Source organism: Convolutriloba macropyga, chromosome 2, assembly GCF_964194025.1.
Source record: "Convolutriloba macropyga chromosome 2, txConMacr16.3, whole genome shotgun sequence".
Taxonomy (NCBI): Eukaryota; Metazoa; Xenacoelomorpha; order Acoela; family Convolutidae; genus Convolutriloba; species Convolutriloba macropyga.
In genome coordinates, this window is record NC_134469.1 from 56,539,683 (window position 1) to 56,560,139 (window position 20,457).

The following is a 20,457-nucleotide window of genomic DNA, read 5'->3' on the forward strand; positions in this document are numbered from 1 at the left end:
TGATTCATATTTCAGTGTCTTGAAGCGTTATAGTATTAGTCAGGGTCAAGATTTATACTGATCTTTTCTTATAGAATAATTATTTGTCAGCTTGAAGTTCCGCCATTTGATGACCAATCGGCCAGTTTGCCCGTTATTGACGGACTGTAAATTCTTTAACCTTTTTATATGTTCTAGTGTATAGCCGCTCGCATTATTGACAGGTTGAATAATCTTTTTTCCTGTTCTATTTTATGGCCAATTGTTTTAGTAACTTGTTCTCATTTCCCGAACCCACTGGCCCCAATGTTTGTCGGAAAATTTTTGTACTGTTGTTGGTTAATTCATTGATTGCATATCTTTCTTTTACACAACTCAGAATGTTCAAATGTTTGATAAATGCTATTTAGCATTGAATTTGGCAACATTTAAAAAAATGATTTTTTTTTAGTTTTGACCGCATTTCTATCTATGGGACAGTAGATGAAATTTGATAGGACTGTTCACTGATTTGTCAGCCCGATCTTATAGAACAAAACAGTTCAAATAAATATCTGTTGATATATATCTAAGATATCTCAGATTTTTTGTTCAAAGTTTCCTGAGTTGCTTGACAAACGATGAGTTCAAACATTATATGCAAGTGCATATTACCGATCCTCAGTAGTGATTTTTACGGTGAAAACGTTTTGGCCTAAAGGAAATCCACATAAATGCGGACCCAAAAACTCAAAAGAAGTGTATAGTAAGCATCAACAACTTGAATACCATCAACGGAACTTACGCTACTAGGTTTTTACCCGCTACGTTGAGCAATGAAAGGTCTGGTCTCTTTTGTGCCGTAGAGTTCCGATTCAGCAGATGTGTTATGCTTTTTCTGTCACTTGCATAGTTGCCTAAATAAGAGGTAGGCGATTACCTGTATTTGAATTTAGTTGATATCAAATTGATGTCTACGCATAACTTTTCGACAACTCGTACTGATAGTAGAACTGTTTGTTGGTTAAATGGTCGTTCAATTGAGCGTTATTGGTTTAAAAGGACAATTTGACTAGCGTAAGAGAGGAAATTATTGATTACGTAATTGATGGGCCAGACTAAGCTAATTTTTCGTGGACAGCAAACTTCAGTACCTGCAATTAAATTGCCTAACGGCGGATTTCAACATAAGCTCTGTCGTCTTGCATGCAATTTTGGTGGCGCCTCGAAATGTTGCGATTGTTAAAGTGTAAAGGTTGAGCTTGAATTTATGTAATCTCCAGTGGACTTGAGTTTGTACTAGTATGACAAATTTGATTGTAGAAATATCCGGTAGTTAGTGGCTATTAAATTGCGTTCAATTTGGAGTCAGATGATTTTATTTAGTTTCCGGAAATTTGATTCGGAACAGAGCTACTTGTTCGGAAATTTGAATTTTATTATTTGGAGAACTGAGTTTTTGCTTGCAATACAGAGCAATATGTATGCAGAATTTAGAATTTCCTGATTTCGGAACCAAATATTCATTTTGACAAAAATTTTCTTTTCAGGAAAATTGTACGTAAAAATTTGGGCTGGCTCTTTGGAGAAAGCCATAAAATAGAAATATATAAAGTAGAAATATATAATATAAAAACGGACTAAGAAAGTACTTAGAAACTGCGGAATGGCTGTCAATTATTTGTTGTAGATGTGGAAATTTAAATTTAAGGCACACTCAGTATGGTAGACCACATTTCTTAACTTTCTATAAAAACCTTACTTTAGAAATAACTAACATTATTTTGTGATTGCGACGTGTATAATACGTTCAATTGCTCTCCAACGATGTCAGTATCAATTATATTAGTGCTGTGGTATTTGGCAATTTTTGGTTAACCAGTTTTTCACTTGCATGCTGAAACTTTTCGTCCTCAAAAATGGGATAAATAAAGACCAGAGTGTGCTGTCAGATTCCTACGCGTTACTAGTCTCTCTCTCTCTCTCTAATTATGCGATTCACTGATACAGTTTTGGGGAGACATAATTTCAAGCTGTGAAGGGCAGTTTTTACCCTTAAGAATTTGATTTTTAATGTTAGTCGGCTATGTTTGTTTGTGTTAAAGTTAACTAGAATGGTCGGTTTGATTATTTGCTCTATACTTGTAGCTCGGCGCTGTGTTAATTTAGCAGTTCACTTGGTCTGAGGCCCTGAAGAGTTTTCAGTAAAGTCAGATTCAAAAAGTTTGAACACCCGAGAACTCGAGAAGCAATGGGAGGGGCTGCTCTTGATAGAATAATGAGTGCAAGTTAAGTTGTTTATTAGTCGCCGTTAGCGTCTCAGCGGCTAATAATTAGGCGATCTCTTTTTGCAACTCACGGAATTTGAATAATATTGTGTTTTTTTAATCATTTTTGAACACATTTTCATAATTTTTGAAGTCAAATTGAAGTGATTTTTTTTTTCACGCTGAATAAGGAAAGGAAATGGAACAAAAAATGAGTGATGTGGCGTGAATTGTTTATCTTACTGTAATGTAAATTTCGAGCGTGATGTTTTAGGAACAACTCGCTTTCTCGTTTGTGTTTTTCTCATGCAGGAATTTGACTTTGAATTTTTATTACTGTTTTTAGTTTTTTTTTAACAGATTTTTCTAAATTTCCACAGTCCATTTGATGTCTAATTTTTTTTAGTCATTTGAAATTGTTTGAATTGTAGGTCAGGTTTTTTCCTGCTATGATTTCAATTTCGCTTTACCTTTCGAATACGTTTTTGCTTTAGTACGACTTGTGTGTTCGACTCCGCTCATTGTTTCAACTGAAGTTTTTCCAATCATGAATTTACGCAATGAAGTGAATACGGTCAAGGTCAAAAGAGCCAAAGCTAAAGAATCGGATTCAACCGTTAAAGACAGGTCACTAAATCATAGTGTATCATGTTATCAAAGTTCATTAGAGCCAACAATGAACGGCTTTAATATTCAACTTAATAGCCTTTAATTTAGACGTTGAATTAAGTATAATTTTACAGTAACTGAAGCTGCTGGCCAAAACAGAACTCTTATGTTACTTTGAGACAAATTTTCTCCCTCTTTATCCTTTTCTATTTCAATCGCGATATGGGTCAAGCAAGTCAACGGTGGTAGTTTTCCGGCAATTCGCCAGCTTTGTTTTCTGTTTAATTGCTCTCAGACGCTCTTTGTGTCACTAATTTTAGTTCTTTGTTCTCAAAGTACACTTTTTGCTTGATCACGTAAAGTGCACAAATCATCTAAGCTGTTGAGAATCACCTAAGCTTGAAATCTTGGTGTGAGGGGCAGTTTTGTTTTGCTGTTTGGACCCCTCACTCTCATTCAAGAGAGAAGCAATTATGTTCAGAAATTAATACTGGCTAAAATAAAACTGATTGTACGCGAAACAGAGCATAGCTTTTGCAGCCTAGTGGTTAATGTCACGGACCATAATCAGAAATGTCAGTTTCGAAGCCCTCCCTAGTCTGCTCCATAAATGTATCTCTTGCATATGCCCCCTTCTAAATTGTTGCCTCGCCAGTCGTTCGAGAGAAATTGGTCCGAATTTAGTCGCTTTCTGATCTAACGTTGCACTTGCACCGCTTCAATAGTTAAATAAATGGTGTTGTTTTTATGCAATATTTAAGGCTCCAATTGATATGAATATGCGATTCTTAGAGTTGGAGCCTTTTGTTTTTCGGCTGTGTTTCGAGTGTATTTGATCTTTTACTGTAATTGTAAGTATACGAATCATTGTTTTTGCTTTATGCGAGGACGGGTGTTGTAACTATAATTGAAGGTGTTCTCGCTTTAGATCCTTTTACATTATTTTACTTCCTTTGACATTTTTAACATTGTTTTTGCCAGTGTTAAGGAAATTGGTCAAATGTTTTTATAATAAGGCCAAAATTTTATTATCTTGTTCATAATTTTTCAGAAATTGATGTGACAGAAGTCAACGCTAACATAGGATAATAATAAAAAATTCTCTTCTTTTTTATGAGTGGATGTATTCGTTACCTTGTGAATGTTTGCAAATTTTTCCATGGTAGGGTTAGAAAGAGTCCATAAATAGTGGATTTAGTTTAAATTTTGCTCTTAGAGTAATGTTTCTGCTACCTTGAGAAGAAGAGTTTGTGCCTGTATGAGGGCTGAGCTTAACATTAAGAGGTACAGAGTGTTGCTAATGGCCGTGCTTCGTAGTCTTTGCTTTTATTCTTCTCAAAACAGTGTCTAATAAAGCCCTTATTAGCCTTCCTAATTGCTCCGCACTGCTACTTTATTCAGATGCCTTTGTGACCAACTTGGCTAATTGTTTACTGCCTGCTGACTCGAATGCGGCAAATATCTTTCCACCAACCTCATGGTCAAAGTTATCAAGCTGACATTGCTGTGATAGCTGTGTTAGATTATTTGTCTTCAGTTGGACTAAATTTGAATATCGAATAGCGCTATATTGAGCAATTGTCCCTCATAATATAAAGCACTGCCGAGCAATCCTATTGGTCAAAAACCTAACTTTTATCCACTAACTCTCTTCTTGTTCTATTGACTAAAATTGTGTCACTGAATTTATTTCTGCCTATATAAAATTTTTGTAAATTTTCTTAGCTATAATTGAAATTCAATTCGTCCATTGTTGGAAACAGTGGACGTTATGAGGATGAACAATACGGATATTTTAAATACGACGTTAGTGGATGTTACTGAACCTTTCGCACAAAAACTCTCTTCGGCTGCTGAAGTTCTGTTTACGTTTATTCTCGCGTTTACAGTTATTTTATTCAGCAGCTATTGCTTGATAATATTCCTATTTTCACCCAGACAGGTGAGAGTAAGCTTCAAAAACCCTACCGGCTTCATAATGACATGGCTAAGTCTGCTTGACTTTGTGAGTGGTTTCTTGCTGTTACTTCCTATGTCCATTACGGTGGCTCTGGATCACGAGTGGATGTTTGGACTGGTGTTTTGTGCAGTGCAGGGGATGGTGCTCCAACTGGTACAAAATATGGCCAATACACTTCTAATGACTGTGGCTGTAGACAGATTCTGTGCCCTCGTAACTCCCATCAAGTAGGAACACGAAAATCCTATTTTTATTGCGACCAGAATGCACTGCAAAGGATCAAAAAGGCACAATTAGCTTATAGAATTTACCCTAGTTAACATGCGTTATTAAGGTACTCTTAATATATCCTGCCTTCGCTGAAAGCACGATGAGTTTGTTAATTTTAAAGTTTCTTGTGAATAGCTGGTTTTAAAATAATAAATTGCTCTTGAACGAAGTTCATAGCAATTATTGTAAACGTGTTGGTCTTTTTTATGCAAATTTTTTGCTTGACCATTTTGCGCTTTTCTTCTAGAACATTCTTTGACTTCTCAAGTGACTTTTTCACGCTTTCGTTCTTCATTTTTTGAGTGATCTCTATTGCTCTCACTCTTATTGCTAATATAAACTTGTAGAATAGCAAAATCCGCCTCTCGTTCGAGAGCAATTCTTCCGACATTAGTCGGTTTATGTTTTTATTTGAAAGCAAACTTTTTTTGTGAAAAATGAAATATTAATCAAAATGAGAAAATATTAGTAAAAGAGTTTTATTACAAAGGTGCTTTAAGTTCGCAAATGAATTAGTATAGTACTTCAGTAGTATGAGTTGTAAATATCCTCAAGATAGAGGAAAAATTGCAATCAATTGCGATTCTGACTAATTGTGTAAATTGCAATTTTTCACTTTTACTAAAGAAAATAAGTAAACATTCCTGTCCTCAACGGCTTGCTAAATATTTGAGACGAGAAATATATCATTAATGTTAGAGCTGATTTATTAATTGCTTTCGAATGAGAGTAAACGTGTGTCTTTTTTGCAAATTTTCTGCTTGAACGTTTTGCGCATTTCTTCCAGAATAATCTTTGACTTCTGAAGTGACTTTTTCACGCACTTTTTCTTGATTTTTGAGTTATTTCAATTGCTCTCACTCATGAGATGATGTTGACTAGCATGAGTTGATGGAGACATAATCCGCCCATTTTCGTAGATAGTAACGGATACTTTCTTGCGCTAGATTTTAATTTTTTAGCATGTACGAGCTATAAACTGTGCACAAAAGCTTTTGATTAATCTTGGTTCTTCTTGTAGCTGCAAAGCTGAGCGGAGCTATATTGCGGTGCTCTTGGGTTTTACAACCCAAGAAATGGATTGTATTGGTGTGCTGCTTTTTCAGACGTTTTCATGCATTTTTCTAATGACTTGTGGCTTTTCGAAACGGGACATACAGGTAAAGCTCGGCGTGCATAACGTTGCATTAGAGGGCCTCACCTGCTTGATGTACCGAAGTTGCTGAAAATGTCTAGATAAAAGGTAAAAATGTCAGTTTTGAAGTTTTTGACCACACGAAATTTGTAGCAACTATATTAGTCCTGTTGGTCTTTTTTAATGCAATTTTTCTCTCGAAGGATTTTTCGTCCGACCCATTTGAATTTTCGTCTTTAAATATGGGATAAACAGGTAGCGCCCAGAGGGCATTAAAATTCATTAGAGGCCCTTAGCCGCGTTTAAAAGTCCTTCAAGTGCTTAGTGGTTTGAAGCTATTGAGAAGGCCGTAGTTTAAGGTTAAAAGGTCATTTTAGGTTTTTAGCCCAAAATGTTGCAATTTTTTGTTTTCAATTGCTCTTAAACGAAGTTAATAGCAATTATTTTAGTCCTGCCGGTATTTTTTATGCGATTTTGTGCTTGACCGATTTTTTGTCTGACGCTTGTGACTGTTCGTCCTCAAAACGGGATAAACAGGTAGCGCCCGGCAGGCATAAAGTTCTCTTAAATTAAAGCCTTTCAGCTCTGTTTCCTCCCTCCCAACCCCCGGTGCACGCCCCCCCCCCCCATGGCTACTGACAAACAACCTCCACTAGTGTTTTTTTAGGTTACTGCATAGTTTCTAGTGGTAGTGGAATGGTTTCAACATTTTAACATCAAGAATTTTAAATTTTTCGACATTTATTTTTCCTTATTCACGTTTTTCCAACCGCGAGGTCAAGAAAACGTCCTTAAGGGTTTGATAATAACTTACTAAAAAATTTTTATTTGCCATGGAATAGCTTTCAATTTTTTAATATGACAAATTTTAGCAATTTTTTGATAAAGTTTGTTTTTTGATAAAGTTTGTTTGATAAAGTTTGTTTTTTGATAAAGTTTGTTTGATAAAGTTTGTTTTTTGATAAAGTTTGATAAAGTACGCATATCAGTATTTAACCAGGCTGGAAGATTTTTTCAGCATTGAGTTCTTTCAGGCCTAGGTGTCAAGGAACTTCCTCTAGGATTTTATAATAAATAGGTTACTGCATGGTTTCTAGTGGTAGTGGAATGGTTTCAACATTTAAACATCACGACTTTTTGCAATTTTTTGACAAAAAAGTGGAATTTTTTTCAATTTTGACGACATTTATTTTTCGGTATTCACGTGTTTCCAAACGCAGCGTCTTTCCATATCAATTTTTTAATCTGATAAATTTTAGCAATTTTTTTTGATAAAACTGATTTTCAAGATTTTCGAAAATTTTTGTCGGTTTCCAGGTTTCTCTAGCCTCAAGACCCGAGGAACCTCCTCTAGGGTTTGACAACAGTTTTCTGTATAGTTTCTAATTTTAATAGAATGGTTTTCAAGATTTCAACTTCACGAATTTTAGCATTTTTTTTTTTACAAAACTTGCATTTTTTGTCCCCGTTGGGGTTTGATATTAAGTAACTAGAAAATGTTTTGCCATGGATTATTTTTCAACTTTTTTTGTCACAAGTTTTAGCCGTTTTTTTATGCAACTTTCAATTTTTTTAAGTTTTTTTGTTTTGTTTTGTCATTTTTTAGGTTTCTCAAGCCTCAAGGCCCACATAACCTCCTCTAGGGTTTGATTATGTGTTACTGTATAGCCTCTAGATGTAATGGTTTTTCAAGATTTTAATATCAGCAACTTTTTAAAATTTTTGCAATTTTTTCTAATAATTTTTTTAATCGTTTCGAATTTTCGATCATTTTTTTCCTGCACCAGGGTCCTAGGGACCTCCTCCAAGGCTTGGTGATAAGCTGTTGCATAGTTTCGAGAGTTAATTGAATGGTTATCAATATTTTAATGACTCGAGTTTGCAATTTAATTTGTTGATTGAGTTTGATAAAATTTAATTGAGTTTGATAAAATTTAATTTTTCAAATTCTCGTCTGGCAGATGGGCTCTTGAGTCGGGCAGAAGCTTCTCAAGTCTGGCAGATGGGTTAATCGGCATAACTCCAGAAACAAAATTTAGTTTTCAACAATCTCACTACGAATTCCGGAAGCTTTTCGTTTAAATTTCGCAATGTTTCGTTTTTTTCGAATTTTTTCTTCGACCAGTCTAAAATTGAGGCTGGTTAAAGTTGATGAAGGTCTTTTGCAAGACCTGAGTACTTTTTATGACCATTATAAGAGCTATATGTTTTGGTACTTTAAACTAAAACACGCAAATTTCTACTAATTTTCAATTTTGTTTTGAAAATTTTTGTGAATTGTCAGCCCAAGTTTTCAAGGAATCTCCTCCTTGTTTACTGCATAGTTTCTAGTGGTAATGGAATAGTTTTCAACATTTCTACGTTACGAGTTTTATCAATTTTTGACACATTTTGCAGTTTCGTTTTTTTGACATTTATTATTATTATTCAAGTTTTCCAGCCACAGGGACCAGAAAACCTCCTTTTTGTTTTGATAATAAATTTCTTTTTGTATTGAAGAAAATAATTTCTGGCCATAGAATAGTTTTCAACTTTTAATATCACAAATTTTAGAAATTTTGTATTATAACTTCCAATTGTTGATTTGAAAATTTTTGTCATCTTTTTCATTTGTCAGTTTTTTTAGCCTCAAGAGCCAAGGAACCTTCTCTAGGGTTGATACTGCATAGTTTCTAAATGTAACAAAATTTTTTTCAAGATTTTAACACAAAACTGAAGTTTTTAACAAAAGCTTTCAAGATTTTTTGACAAATTTTGTCATCTTTTAGCTAATTTGTCCTTTTGTCATTTTTTTTGGGTCTCTCCAACCTCAAGAGGCAACCTCCTCTAGGCTTTGCTAGTATATTACTGCCTAATTTTGAGATATAAAGGAATGTGTTTAAAGATTTTATTAACACGAATTTAAGCAGTTTTTTAAAAAAATATTTGCAATTTTTTTCCAATATTTTTTTTCGGCACCAGATGCCCAGGGACCTCCTCCGAGGTTTTATAATAATCTGCTGTATAGTTTCTAGAGTTGATGGAATGGTTATCAATATTTTAATGACTCGAGTTTTAGCAGTTTTTGATGAAATTAAAGTTTTATGAACTAGTAAAACTATTTTGGTCTCGAAAAAGAGATACTGGATTGTGTCTTGAGAAAATGAAATGGTTCGGAATTTTTAATATTTTGAATTTCAGCAAGATTTTGTTAAAATTTGCAATTGTTTTTAAAATTTTTGATCATTTTTTGTCCGAGTTTAACTGTTATTACTGACCAACAATACTGCGCTCAACTCACGCCCCTTCAATAGTAGTCTTTTCAAAGCTAGAATGGATGTTATAACTGTTTTTTTTGGTGAAAATTATGAAATTTTTGTCATTGAGTTTTTTCCATCTCTATGAGCCAGCGAATTGTTTGCGGGAGCTTATAAATAGTAGTTACTGGACTGCTTTAAGTGACAACGAACTAGTTTTAAAGATATTAAAATGAGCAATTATAGCAAATTTGAACTAAATTTTGACAATTTAGTGAGTTATTTAAAACCATTTGAGTGCTGCGACATTCAGGGGCCAGTAATTTAAAGGAATCTTTAATTTTCGCTAAATTAAATGAATTTTGTTGTTTATACCTCTGTTTTTTCTGAGGTGTTTAAACGGGTTTCTGCTGCCCTGTATTTTGTTATTCTGTTTATTTTTTAGCAAAGATGATATGATTTTTGAATGAGATGCAGAGATGACATATTTTCAAATTGTTTGGCTTTTGTCAATTTCAATTTTCCTGAACTCGTTACTTAAACAGTTTTGAGAATTGTTCTGCCCTCACGCGCAAAATATTAGAATTTCAACTTTGGTTTTGGCGACATTGACATCAGGACGATGAAGTGACTTCTAAGTGGTTTTTTACTAAATTCCTTACTAAAGATGCATGCCTATATATCCAGCTTTTTTTGCTAATTGAAAAGCAGGGAATTCAAATCGATTATCCTGAAGGTGTTTACCTTTTGAATACTTTTATTCTTTTTCTCTAAACATATGAAACTATGTTTGTCTTATTGATTTGTAAGTGTCATTTGGTCTGCTGGTCAGCTAGTGGAGTTTTTATTCTGCATTCAATTTTTTGGATTGAATTTCAGGACTTGTAATGCTATGTTTTTTGTAGGATGTTTTCAAAATTTTAGGATAAACATGTGAGGCCCAGTGGGCCTTAGTTTTTCGCAGAGTTTTATATCTGGCTTTGTTTGTCATTCAAGTGCTTAGAGTGGTACCGCTGCTGGGAAGGCCTTTATTCAAGATTAAACGAATTTTTAGCCCAAAAGTGCGCAATTTTTCACGGCTTTTCTTTCTTTTCGGTTTGTTTGATGTTTTCAATTGACGTTTGTCAAACATCATAAAAAATTTTTTGCAAGACATAACTACGGTTTATGACCATTTAGTGAGCAATATTTTTCCTGCAAACAAACATGCAAAATGATAATAATTCTTGCTATTTTCTCAATTTTTAACGTTTGTCATTTGTTTAGTTTTTCGAGCCCTAGGGGCCAGGAAACCTCCTCTATGGTTTGATAATAGGTTACTGCATAGTTGTTACAGGCAATGGATTAGTTTTCAGCATTTCCTTATAACGAATTTTTTGATAAAATTTGAAGGTTTTTCTAATTTTCTGATTATTATCATGTTCCTAGTTTATCGATCTTTATGGGCCAGTGGAACTGTTTAGGCTTGAATGTGTATTAATGATTAGTTTCTGGAGGCAATGAAATGGTTCTGAAGACATCGATATCACGAACGTTATCAACATTTCAATTGAGTTTGCAATTGTTTTAAAAATTTTTTGAAAACTGATTTCATTCTCTGATTTTATCGATCTTTAATAGACAAGGTTTTTAAGTCTTGAAGATGAATTTCTGAACAGGTTCGAGAGACAGAAAATGGTTTTGAACATTTTAAATTTTTTAAAAGTGTGATATGTCTCGAGGTCTTCTATCTTCAATAAATCCCTTTTAAAGCTCTTGTGTGGGTTATTCAGATTGGTATAGTTAAAGAATTGAAATTGGCGTATTGAAATGGATCAAATTTGGCCTTCAGGGTAAGGGTTTCAGCAAAGTTTTTTTTAGTTTGATTGTTCTTTTAGTTTCTTTATAACTAACTTTTGAGAATGTCTTTTCTGCTAGCCTTGTTCAAATGATCTGCTGGTCAGATACAGTAGCTCCATATTTTTCATTCGGTTCTGTGGATTGTATTTCAAGACTTGTCCTGCTATGTTTGTTTTATTTCATCTTCTGAAGCTCTTTTTGGTTCTACTTTTGTTGGTTGTTGCTCGCATTCAGAAATTATTTCTGTTGCTAAAACAAAATTGATCGTAAGATATGCGGTGACAAGGCCTGATAGCCGAGTAGTAAATGCTTCCGATTCTTGCTCCGGGCATTTTTGTTCGAACGTAATGATTCTTAAATTTTCGAACGCAATTTTCAACTAATTCTGCAGCATATTTTTGAGGTAGGCGGATTTTCGATTTATTAACGTGTATTTGTATTAGCATCTTGTGTCACATTCTGCATTAACTAATTCGAGTCCTGAGGTCTTGTTATAAGCTAAAACCTTGCTTGAGATAAAATCATGTTTCAGAGTAGTTTTTGACACAGGTTCCTATTTAGTTATGAATGATGTGCCGTAATTAATTACTCTGCCGTTACATATATATGCTGAGACAAAGTTTATCAATTATTGGCTTCTAGTGGGCTTTTTTGCGAAGAAAACACATTATAAACGGTTCAATACAAGGATGTCGATGCTTGGTGCAGTTTTGGTAAAACTAGTCTGGGAAATGTTTGGGTAAAATTGTGGAAACTTGATGTTAACGATTATTTATTTTTTGTTGTTTTGCGGTGGCGGTCAAGCAAGCCGATAGGCAAGCAAGCCGAATTTTGAAAATGAGGTCAAGTAAGCCGAAAAATTTTCGGATACCCGTATTTTAAGTTGCCCCTGGCGGGCCGGTGGGAGCGCTTCGCGCGCGTCGCGACTTCGCCGCGATAACCGGCCCGCTATTTCCGGATTACATCCCACAGCGGATGAGAGGCATGGCCATGGACAGCGGTCTGCTGAGGCCCGTACCCACCAGATGTCTAAAAATTGACGCATTTTTGTTTCTTTGGTGCATTGGAATACATTATGCACTATAATACTACGCGCAGTATTGATTGGAACGGCTGACAATGTATTATTTCTGATAGATTACATAACTATTACATAACTTTCGGCTTGTTTTTCTGTCGGCTTGCTTGCCTATCGGCTTACTTTGCATTCGCCGGCTTTTGCATTTCTTTGCTCACGAAAATTTTCGTTTACTTGTATACGTTGCTTCGGTTTAATCCATTCATAGAGCCTTAACATTTTTTAGAATTGTGATTGGTAGTTTTCTTGAAATTTTATGGCAGTCTTTTGAGTGGTAATATTTTTAGATAGTCTTTCAAACAGGAAGTAAAATACGTCAAAACGAAGTGTTTAGGTCAAATTGTTGAAGAAATTTAAAGAGCAGAGACAAGTTGGAGTGGTTTTGTCTTCATGTCGCTTTTTGAAAGAGACAGAGACTAGAAGGTGTGAAAAAAGTTTGCTAAGCTCTCAATTTTTTTTATTTGGGGCTTTTTCAAAGCAGTCGTTGAGTTTCAATTCCGAGATTTAGTCAAAGGCGTATCTATCAATAGTCTAAACTCGTAATAGTGCGTGTGTGAGCATCTTCGACCATCTCATTAATAGCCGCCTCAGCTTCGCAGCCGGCTATTTTAGCGCTCCTATTTTCACAATTCAAAGAATTTGACTTGTATTGGGGCGCTGTCTTAAGATCTGTTCACACATTTGCTTTATTTTTGAAGTCAAATTGGAGTAATGATTTTGGTCACGCCGAAACAGGAAGCGGAGCGAAAAAGCGAGTGGTTTTGCAGCGTGAAATTTTTTCGCTCTAAATTTAAAGTAGAGTGAGAAAACGGTGTTTGAACAGAAATTTGCTTTCTCGCCTGTGATTTTTTGTTCTCATGCGGCAATTTCACTTTGACTTTTACTATTTTTCTATTTTTTGGATCAGATTTGTTTTCTAATTGGTATTCCCAACCCATTCATAGTTAATTCTAGACCTATTTTTTTTTGTTTGAACCAAATTTCTATTTCTGGCCTGTGGTTTTTTGTTCAAATGCGGCATTTTGACATTGATTTTCTGTTTTTTATTTATTTTTTGATCTAATTTTTTTTGGAAATGATTTTCCCAATTCACTCAAAGTGCGTTCTAGGTCTAGTTTTTCTTCGGTCAATGACAATTCTTTGAATTGTACGTCAGGACTTGTCCTGCTATGTTTTTTATTTCGTCGAATAAGAAGTTTTTCGCTTTACCTTAGTTCACAGCTTGTTCAACATTTTGCGTGAATCTTTTTGACTTCTCACTCTACTCTCCTAAGCTAGTTTCACTCTTCTCTGCTAGAAGTGTTTTTAGACAACAGTTGGTCAGCAAAGCATTTCAAAATGAACAGAGTTAGTATCAAAAAACGAAATCAGAAGTAAAACGGGGATTAACCCATAAAGCCTAATTTTAGATGCCCGTTACTGAAACTTTGTTTTTAGTTACCATCTCTTATGGTTATTGGTATTGATACTACTCACTGTATGGTCTCACTGCGAAACAGGAGTATGTTCTGTTCCAAAGTGACGTCAAAAAAATTCACACTTTTTTGTTGTTTGTGTACGAAGATCATTTTTTTTATTGGTTTTTCTCTTCTTCCAATCCCAATCTTGGTTAGGGGAATCAACGACGGCTATTGGTTTTGGGAATCAACGGCGGCGATTTTGCTATAACAATATTCGAGCAAAATTTTTAGTAATTTTTGGTTTTTCTTGTGATTTTGTGCTTCTCGCTGTATTTTTTTTATCTGTTCTTAATATGGAGCTTTTCTGTTGGTGTTGGCACTACGAAGTGACACTTGATTCCTAGACATGGCACTTTTCACTGATATTAATGCCCAAACCCCAAATAGAAATATCAATTTTTATAATTGTCTCTTTTGTCTTCTGTGCTCTTCGGCAAAAACTAGCACATGAAAAGAATCAGAGCATTTTATGTCATTCATTCATATAAACAAGTTTCCTAATCACTTTGCTTCTGGAAGAAACTTACTTTGATTGATTATAACTATTGCATAAATTTAAGGGAATTGAGGTTTTGGAAGTGCCTGCACTGATGTATTGAGTCAATAATTGGGTCTTAAAATTGTGATTGCGGTTCGTTCCTCTCACTCCCTGCTGTAGTCAAATTGTTGATTTACAAGTTGAAGTTTTTGTTGAGATAAATTTTCCTGCACTATTTTATTACCAAGAGTCTTGCTATTTATTTAGTTATTTCTTGGTTCGTTATTTCCGGATATATTTTGGAGAAAGCTCAACGTGGAGAACGTCATAACTTTAAAACTTTTATTAGGCCTTGGGTTTCGATATTCGCTTTGTTTATGATTGGAGATTATAGATCTGTTTCTTGATTTTTGAAGCTCAGGACCTTTAATGACCCGCGTAAATAAATTGGGTTAAGGCGCATTTTTTGGAAAGTTCAATGTACATGCTTAATAGCTCTAAAAGTTGTCTGTAGGTAATATTTGCGGCCTGTTAGTCGAGTTTTGGCGATTATTTTGGTTTCGTTTGGGGTTATTAAGTTTAAGCGTGTGACTTATTTTCTGCCTTATCTAAATAGATCTCGTTGTTGCTTCTGCGATAGATTTGCCAGGCAAGTGTCAGCGGAATTTACTCTGATGAGCTGATCAGTCAGTTTCATTCTTATTTATTTTCAGCTGTGAGACAGACGCTTTAATTATAATAGCAATTAGTAACAACTCGAGAACTGAAATTCAGTGAATTGTAACGATTAATCACAATTCCTCACGATTTGGAGAAATTATTGTAGTGTCTTGTCTAAATTTTTGATTGAGCGATTTGACTTTTAGGGAATCGCTCTTTCATTCATAGTTTTAAATAGCTAATTTCAATTGGCGGCACTTTACTACTGATTGTCAAATAAACGATGCGCTTTAATCGGCAAACAATCCGCCTGAAGAGTTTGGATCCAGTAAGCTGGATTTTCTGTTAGAGAAGCGAAAAATTGATGCTACTGTAAATTTGTCGAATTTTCGATTGTTTCATTTCACCATTGGTTTGAAGCTCCTTTGCGTTTTCTTGTGAAAGTTTATTGTTGTTTCACTTTTGTGGCAGAAGACCACCTTGATTTCAAGCTAGATAACTGCAGCTGGTTTGGCTGACTTCATCTCTGGAACGAATGTCATTTTGTTATGGGAAAATTGCGTTCATTTGATCAAGTTATTGCAGTCAGGCTGGTATTATGTCCGACTTCTGCTAAATGTGGCGAGTTGAAATGCTGACAGTCATGCCCCTGAGTTCTTGACTGGTCGTGGAATAGTTAAACTTGTGTCAGCAAGTCAAGCTTTTGAGCTAGCTTTCAAACAAGGTTATCAGTTATTCCGGACCTTCTCGTACGCTCTATTTCGTTCAACCGAGTTTTTTCATACATTGACTTTCACACATTGACTAATTATCATGAATAAAGCGCACTCAATAAAATTTAAAGCAGCCGGAATGGTAATAGCAAGCCGTTTTGTTAGAAATTTACTGATATAAATCGATATAGTGCGTCCGATAGTCTCATTAATTAGTTAAAATTACAATAAATTATAAGGCACTCGAGAAAATCCTGCTTATATCTCACCGCCATCCCTCAGCGTAGGTTGGAAAACCAAAAGCCACCCATTTTTTTTGCTTGAGAGCAACACGTCAGTTTTTTTAATTGCTCTCAAACGAAGTAGGTGTCAATTATATTAGGCCTATTGTCTTTTTATGCGATTTTTCGTCTGACCCATTTCACTTTCGTCCTCAAAAACGGGATAAACAGGTAGCGCTCGGAGAGCATTAATTGACCCATCAGCTCACTTAGAGACTTACGTTTTTCTAGTCTCTAAGTATGCGATTCCCCAAAACTGTTTCGAGGAGACAATTTCAAGGTGTGAAGGGCGATTCTTAATCTGACCCCCTCGGTCACCTTCCACCAACGTGGCGATTTGGAGCCTCCTCTCGTGTTTTTCGTCATTTTTCTATTTTTTGTCTGAGCTGCTTAAAATTAATAAAAGTAATTATTATGAAGTTGAAATTTTGAAAATTAGTCTACATTTGCGTGTTTTTGTATGGATTACCAAAACATATAGCTCTTAAAATGGTCAAAAAGAGTACTTATGTCTTGCAAAAAAAACTTTATCAACTTTAACCAGCCTCAATTTTAAGCAGCTCAGACAAGTTGATAAAGTTTTTTTTGCAAGACATAAGTACTCTTTTTGACCATTTTAAGAGCTATATGTTTTGGTAATCCATACAAAAACACGCAAATGTAGACTAATTTTCAAAATTTTTTAAAGCTTTTTGAAAATTTTTGGCATTCTTTAAGTTTTTTCAGACCTAGGTGTCAATGAATCTCCTCTAGCGTTTGACTATAGAATCCTGCAAAGTTTCTAGTGGTAATGGAATGTTTTTCAACATTTTAACATTACGAATTTTAGCAGTTTTTTTGGCAAAACGTACTTTTTTATTATTATTTTTTCTTTTTTCATGTTTTTTTCAGCCTCAGGGGTCATTAGGCGTCCTCAAGGGTTTGATAATAATTTACTGAAAAACTTTTTTGGCTATGGAATAGTTTACAACTTTTTCATATCACAAATATCAGCAATTTGTTGATAAATCTTGCGATTTTTTGGAAAATTTTTGGAGTTTTTTTTTGAAATTTTTTGTCGTTTTGAGGTTGCTCCAGCCTCAGGAAACAAGGATCCTCCTCTGGGGTTTGGTAATAGGTAACTGAAAACTTTTTATTTACCCTGAAATAGTTTTTAACTTCATAATATCACAAATTTTAACAATAGTTTGAAAAACCGGTATTTACTTCAAGCTTTTTTCCTTTTTCATGTTTAGCCAGCCTCAAGGGCCAAGTAATCTCCTCTAGGGTTTGATACTGTATATGTTACTGTATAGTTTCTAGATGTAATAGAATGTTTTTCAAGATTTCATGATTTTATGATTTGATAATAGATTATTGGATACTTTCTTGTTTTAATGGGACGTTCTTCGAGATATTAATATTACCAATTTAGGCAATTTTTTTTTAAAAAAATTGCAATTTTAAGTTTTTTGAAATTGTTTGTCGTTTTTTTTGCGTTTCTCCAGCCTCAAGAGCCAAGGAACCTCCTCTAAGGTTTGAAAATATGTACTGCATAGTTTCTAAATGTATTGAAATTTTTTCAAGAATTAAATATCACGACTTTAAGCAATTTTTCAATATTTGCAAGTTTTTTCAATATTTTAATTTTTGTGCATCAGGGGGCCAAGGACCTACTCCGAGGTTGGATAATAAGCTGCTGCATAGTTTTGGAGTTATTGGAATGATTATCAATATTTTAATCACTCGAGTTGTAGCAATTTTTTGATAAAATTCAAATTTCAATTTTTTTAATTATTATGTTTCAAGTTTATGGATCTTTGGGTTAATGAAACTCTTTAAGGCTTGAAATAGTGGAATAGTTAAACTTGTGTCAGCAAGTCAAGCTTTTGAGCTAGCTTTCAAACAAGGTTATCAGTTATTCCGGACCTTCTCGTACGCTCTATTTCGTTCAACCGAGTTTTTTCATACATTGACTTTCATACATTGACTTTCACACATTGACTAATTATGATGAATAAAGCGCACTCAATAAAATTTAAAGCAGCCGGAATGGTAATAGCAAGCCGTTTTGTTAGAAATTTACTGATATAAATCGATATAGTGCGTCCGATAGTCTCATTAATTAGTTAAAATTACAATAAATTATAAGGCACTCGAGAAAATCCTGCTTATATCTCACCGCCATCCCTCAGCGTAGGTTGGAGAACCAAAAGCCACCCATTTTTTTGCTTGAGAGCAACACGTCAGTTTTTTTTAATTGCTCTCAAACGAAGTAGGTGTCAATTATATTAGGCCTATTGTCTTTTTATGCGATTTTTCGTCTGACCCATTTCACTTTCGTCCTCAAAAACGGGATAAACAGGTAGCGCTCGGAGAGCATTAATTGACCCATCAGCTCACTTAGAGACTTACGTTTTTCTAGTCTCTAAGTATGCGATTCCCCAAAACTGTTTCGAGGAGACAATTTCAAGGTGTGAAGGGCGATTCTTAATCTGACCCCCTCGGTCACCTTCCACCAACGTGGCGATTTGGAGCCTCCTCTCGTGTTTTTCGTCATTTTTCTATTTTTTGTCTGAGCTGCTTAAAATTGAGGCTGGTTAAAGTTGATAAAGTTTTTTTTGCAAGACATAAGTACTCTTTTTGACCATTTTAAGAGCTATATGTTTTGGTAATCCATACAAAAACACTCAAATGTAGACTAATTTTCAAAGTTTTTCAAAGCTTTTTGAAAATTTTTGGCATTCTTTAAGTTTTTTCAGACCTAGGTGTCAATGAATCTCCTCTAGCGTTTGACTATAGAATCCTGCAAAGTTTCTAGTGGTAATGGAATGTTTTTCAACATTTTAACATTACGAATTTTAGCAGTTTTTTTGCAAAACGTACTTTTTTATTATTATTTTTTCATTTTTCATGTTTTTTTCAGCCTCAGGGGTCATTTGGCGTCCTTATGGGTTTGATAATAATTTACTGAAGAACTTTTTTTTGGCTATGGAATAGTTTACAACTTTTTCATATCACAAATATCAGCAATTTGTTGATAAATCTTGCGATTTTTTGGAAATTTTTTGGAGTTTTTTTGAAATTTTTGTCGTTTTGAGGTTGGTCCAGCCTCAGGAAAAAAGGATCCTCCTCTGGGGTTTGATAATAGGTAACTGAAAACTTTTTATTTACCCTGAAATAGTTTTTAACTTCATAATATCACAAATTTTAACAATAGTTTGAAAAAACTGGTTTTACTTCAAGCTTTTTTCCTTTTTCATCTTTAGCCAGCCTCAAGGGCCAAGTAATCTCCTCTAGGGTTTGATACTGTATATGTTACTGCATAGTTTCTAGATGTAATAGAATGTTTTTCAAGATTTCAACATTTTTTGACAAAACTTGCATTTTTTTTCCTTTTTGTGACATTTTTTGTCAATATTCCTGTTCTTTCAGCCTCTGGGGTCAGAAAACCTCCGTTAGGTTTCGATAATAAAGCACTGAAAAATTTTTTAGCCATGGATTAGTTTTCAGTTTTTATCACGAAATTTAACATTTTTTTTAAAAAAAATTTTTTGCATTTTTTAAAGTTTTTGTCATTTTTTAGGTTTCTCAGGTCTCAAGAGTCAAGGAACATCCGCTATGATTTGATAATAGATTATTGGATACTTTCTTGTTTTAATGGGACGTTCTTCGAGATATTAATATTACCAATTTAGGCAATTTTTTTAAAAAAAAATTGCAATTTTAAGTTTTTTGAAATTGTTTGTCGTTTTTTTTTGCGTTTCTCCAGCCTCAAGAGCCAAGGAACCTCCTCTAAGGTTTTAAAATATGTACTGCATAGTTTCTAAATGTATTGAATTTTTTCAAGAATTAAATATCACGACTTTAAGCAATTTTTCAATATTTGCAAGTTTTTTCAATATTTTAATTTTTTTGTGCATCAGGGGGCCAAGGACCTACTCCGAGGTTGGATAATAAGCTGCTGCATAGTTTTTGGAGTTAATGGAATGATTATCAAAATTTTAATCACTCGAGTTGTAGCAATTTTTTGATAAAATTCAAATTTCAATTTTTTTAAAAATTATCATATTTCAAGTTTATGGATCTTTGGGTTAATGAAACTCTTTAAGGCTTGAAATAGGGATACTGGATATTCTCCTGAGACAATAAAATTTTTCTGAAGATATTAATATCACTAATTTTGGCAAGACTTTGTTAAAATTTGCAATTAAGTTTGAAAATTTTTGAAAATTTTTGTCCTTTTCTGCGTTTAACGATCCTTAGTGGCCAACGAAATTTTTTTAGTCTTGCAGTTGATTTATATGACAGAACAACTCCAGAGATCAAAATGATTATAAACTTTTTTCCACTGCGAAATCTGGAAACTTTTTTGAATTTTGCACTCAGTTTTCTATATGATTTGATTACTAACAAGGCTAGAAAACTATAAGTTGCAGAGCCGAATCGCATCATGAAAATTATTCTTAGCTCTCTCTCTCTCTCTCTCTCTCTCTCTCTCTCTCTCTCTATCTATCTATCTATCTATCTATCT

General features: G+C 34.2%; 2 protein-coding genes across 2 annotated transcripts in view; both read left to right on the plus strand.

The window, feature by feature from the left end:
• The window catches only part of LOC142334939 (telomerase protein component 1-like), a 230,261-nt gene that overhangs the window by 45,615 nt on the left and 164,189 nt on the right, over positions 1-20,457 (plus strand). The gene's annotated exons all lie outside the window — the stretch shown is intronic.
• The window catches only part of LOC142334524 (uncharacterized), a 33,220-nt gene continuing 15,314 nt past the window's right edge, over positions 2,552-20,457 (plus strand). Inside the window, exons 1-2 of the mRNA XM_075382623.1 lie at positions 2,552-3,996; positions 4,560-5,021. Of these exons, the coding sequence (XP_075238738.1) occupies positions 4,606-5,021 (416 nt within the window). The 5' untranslated portion in view covers positions 2,552-3,996; positions 4,560-4,605. The remainder of the gene's footprint in view (positions 3,997-4,559; positions 5,022-20,457) is intronic.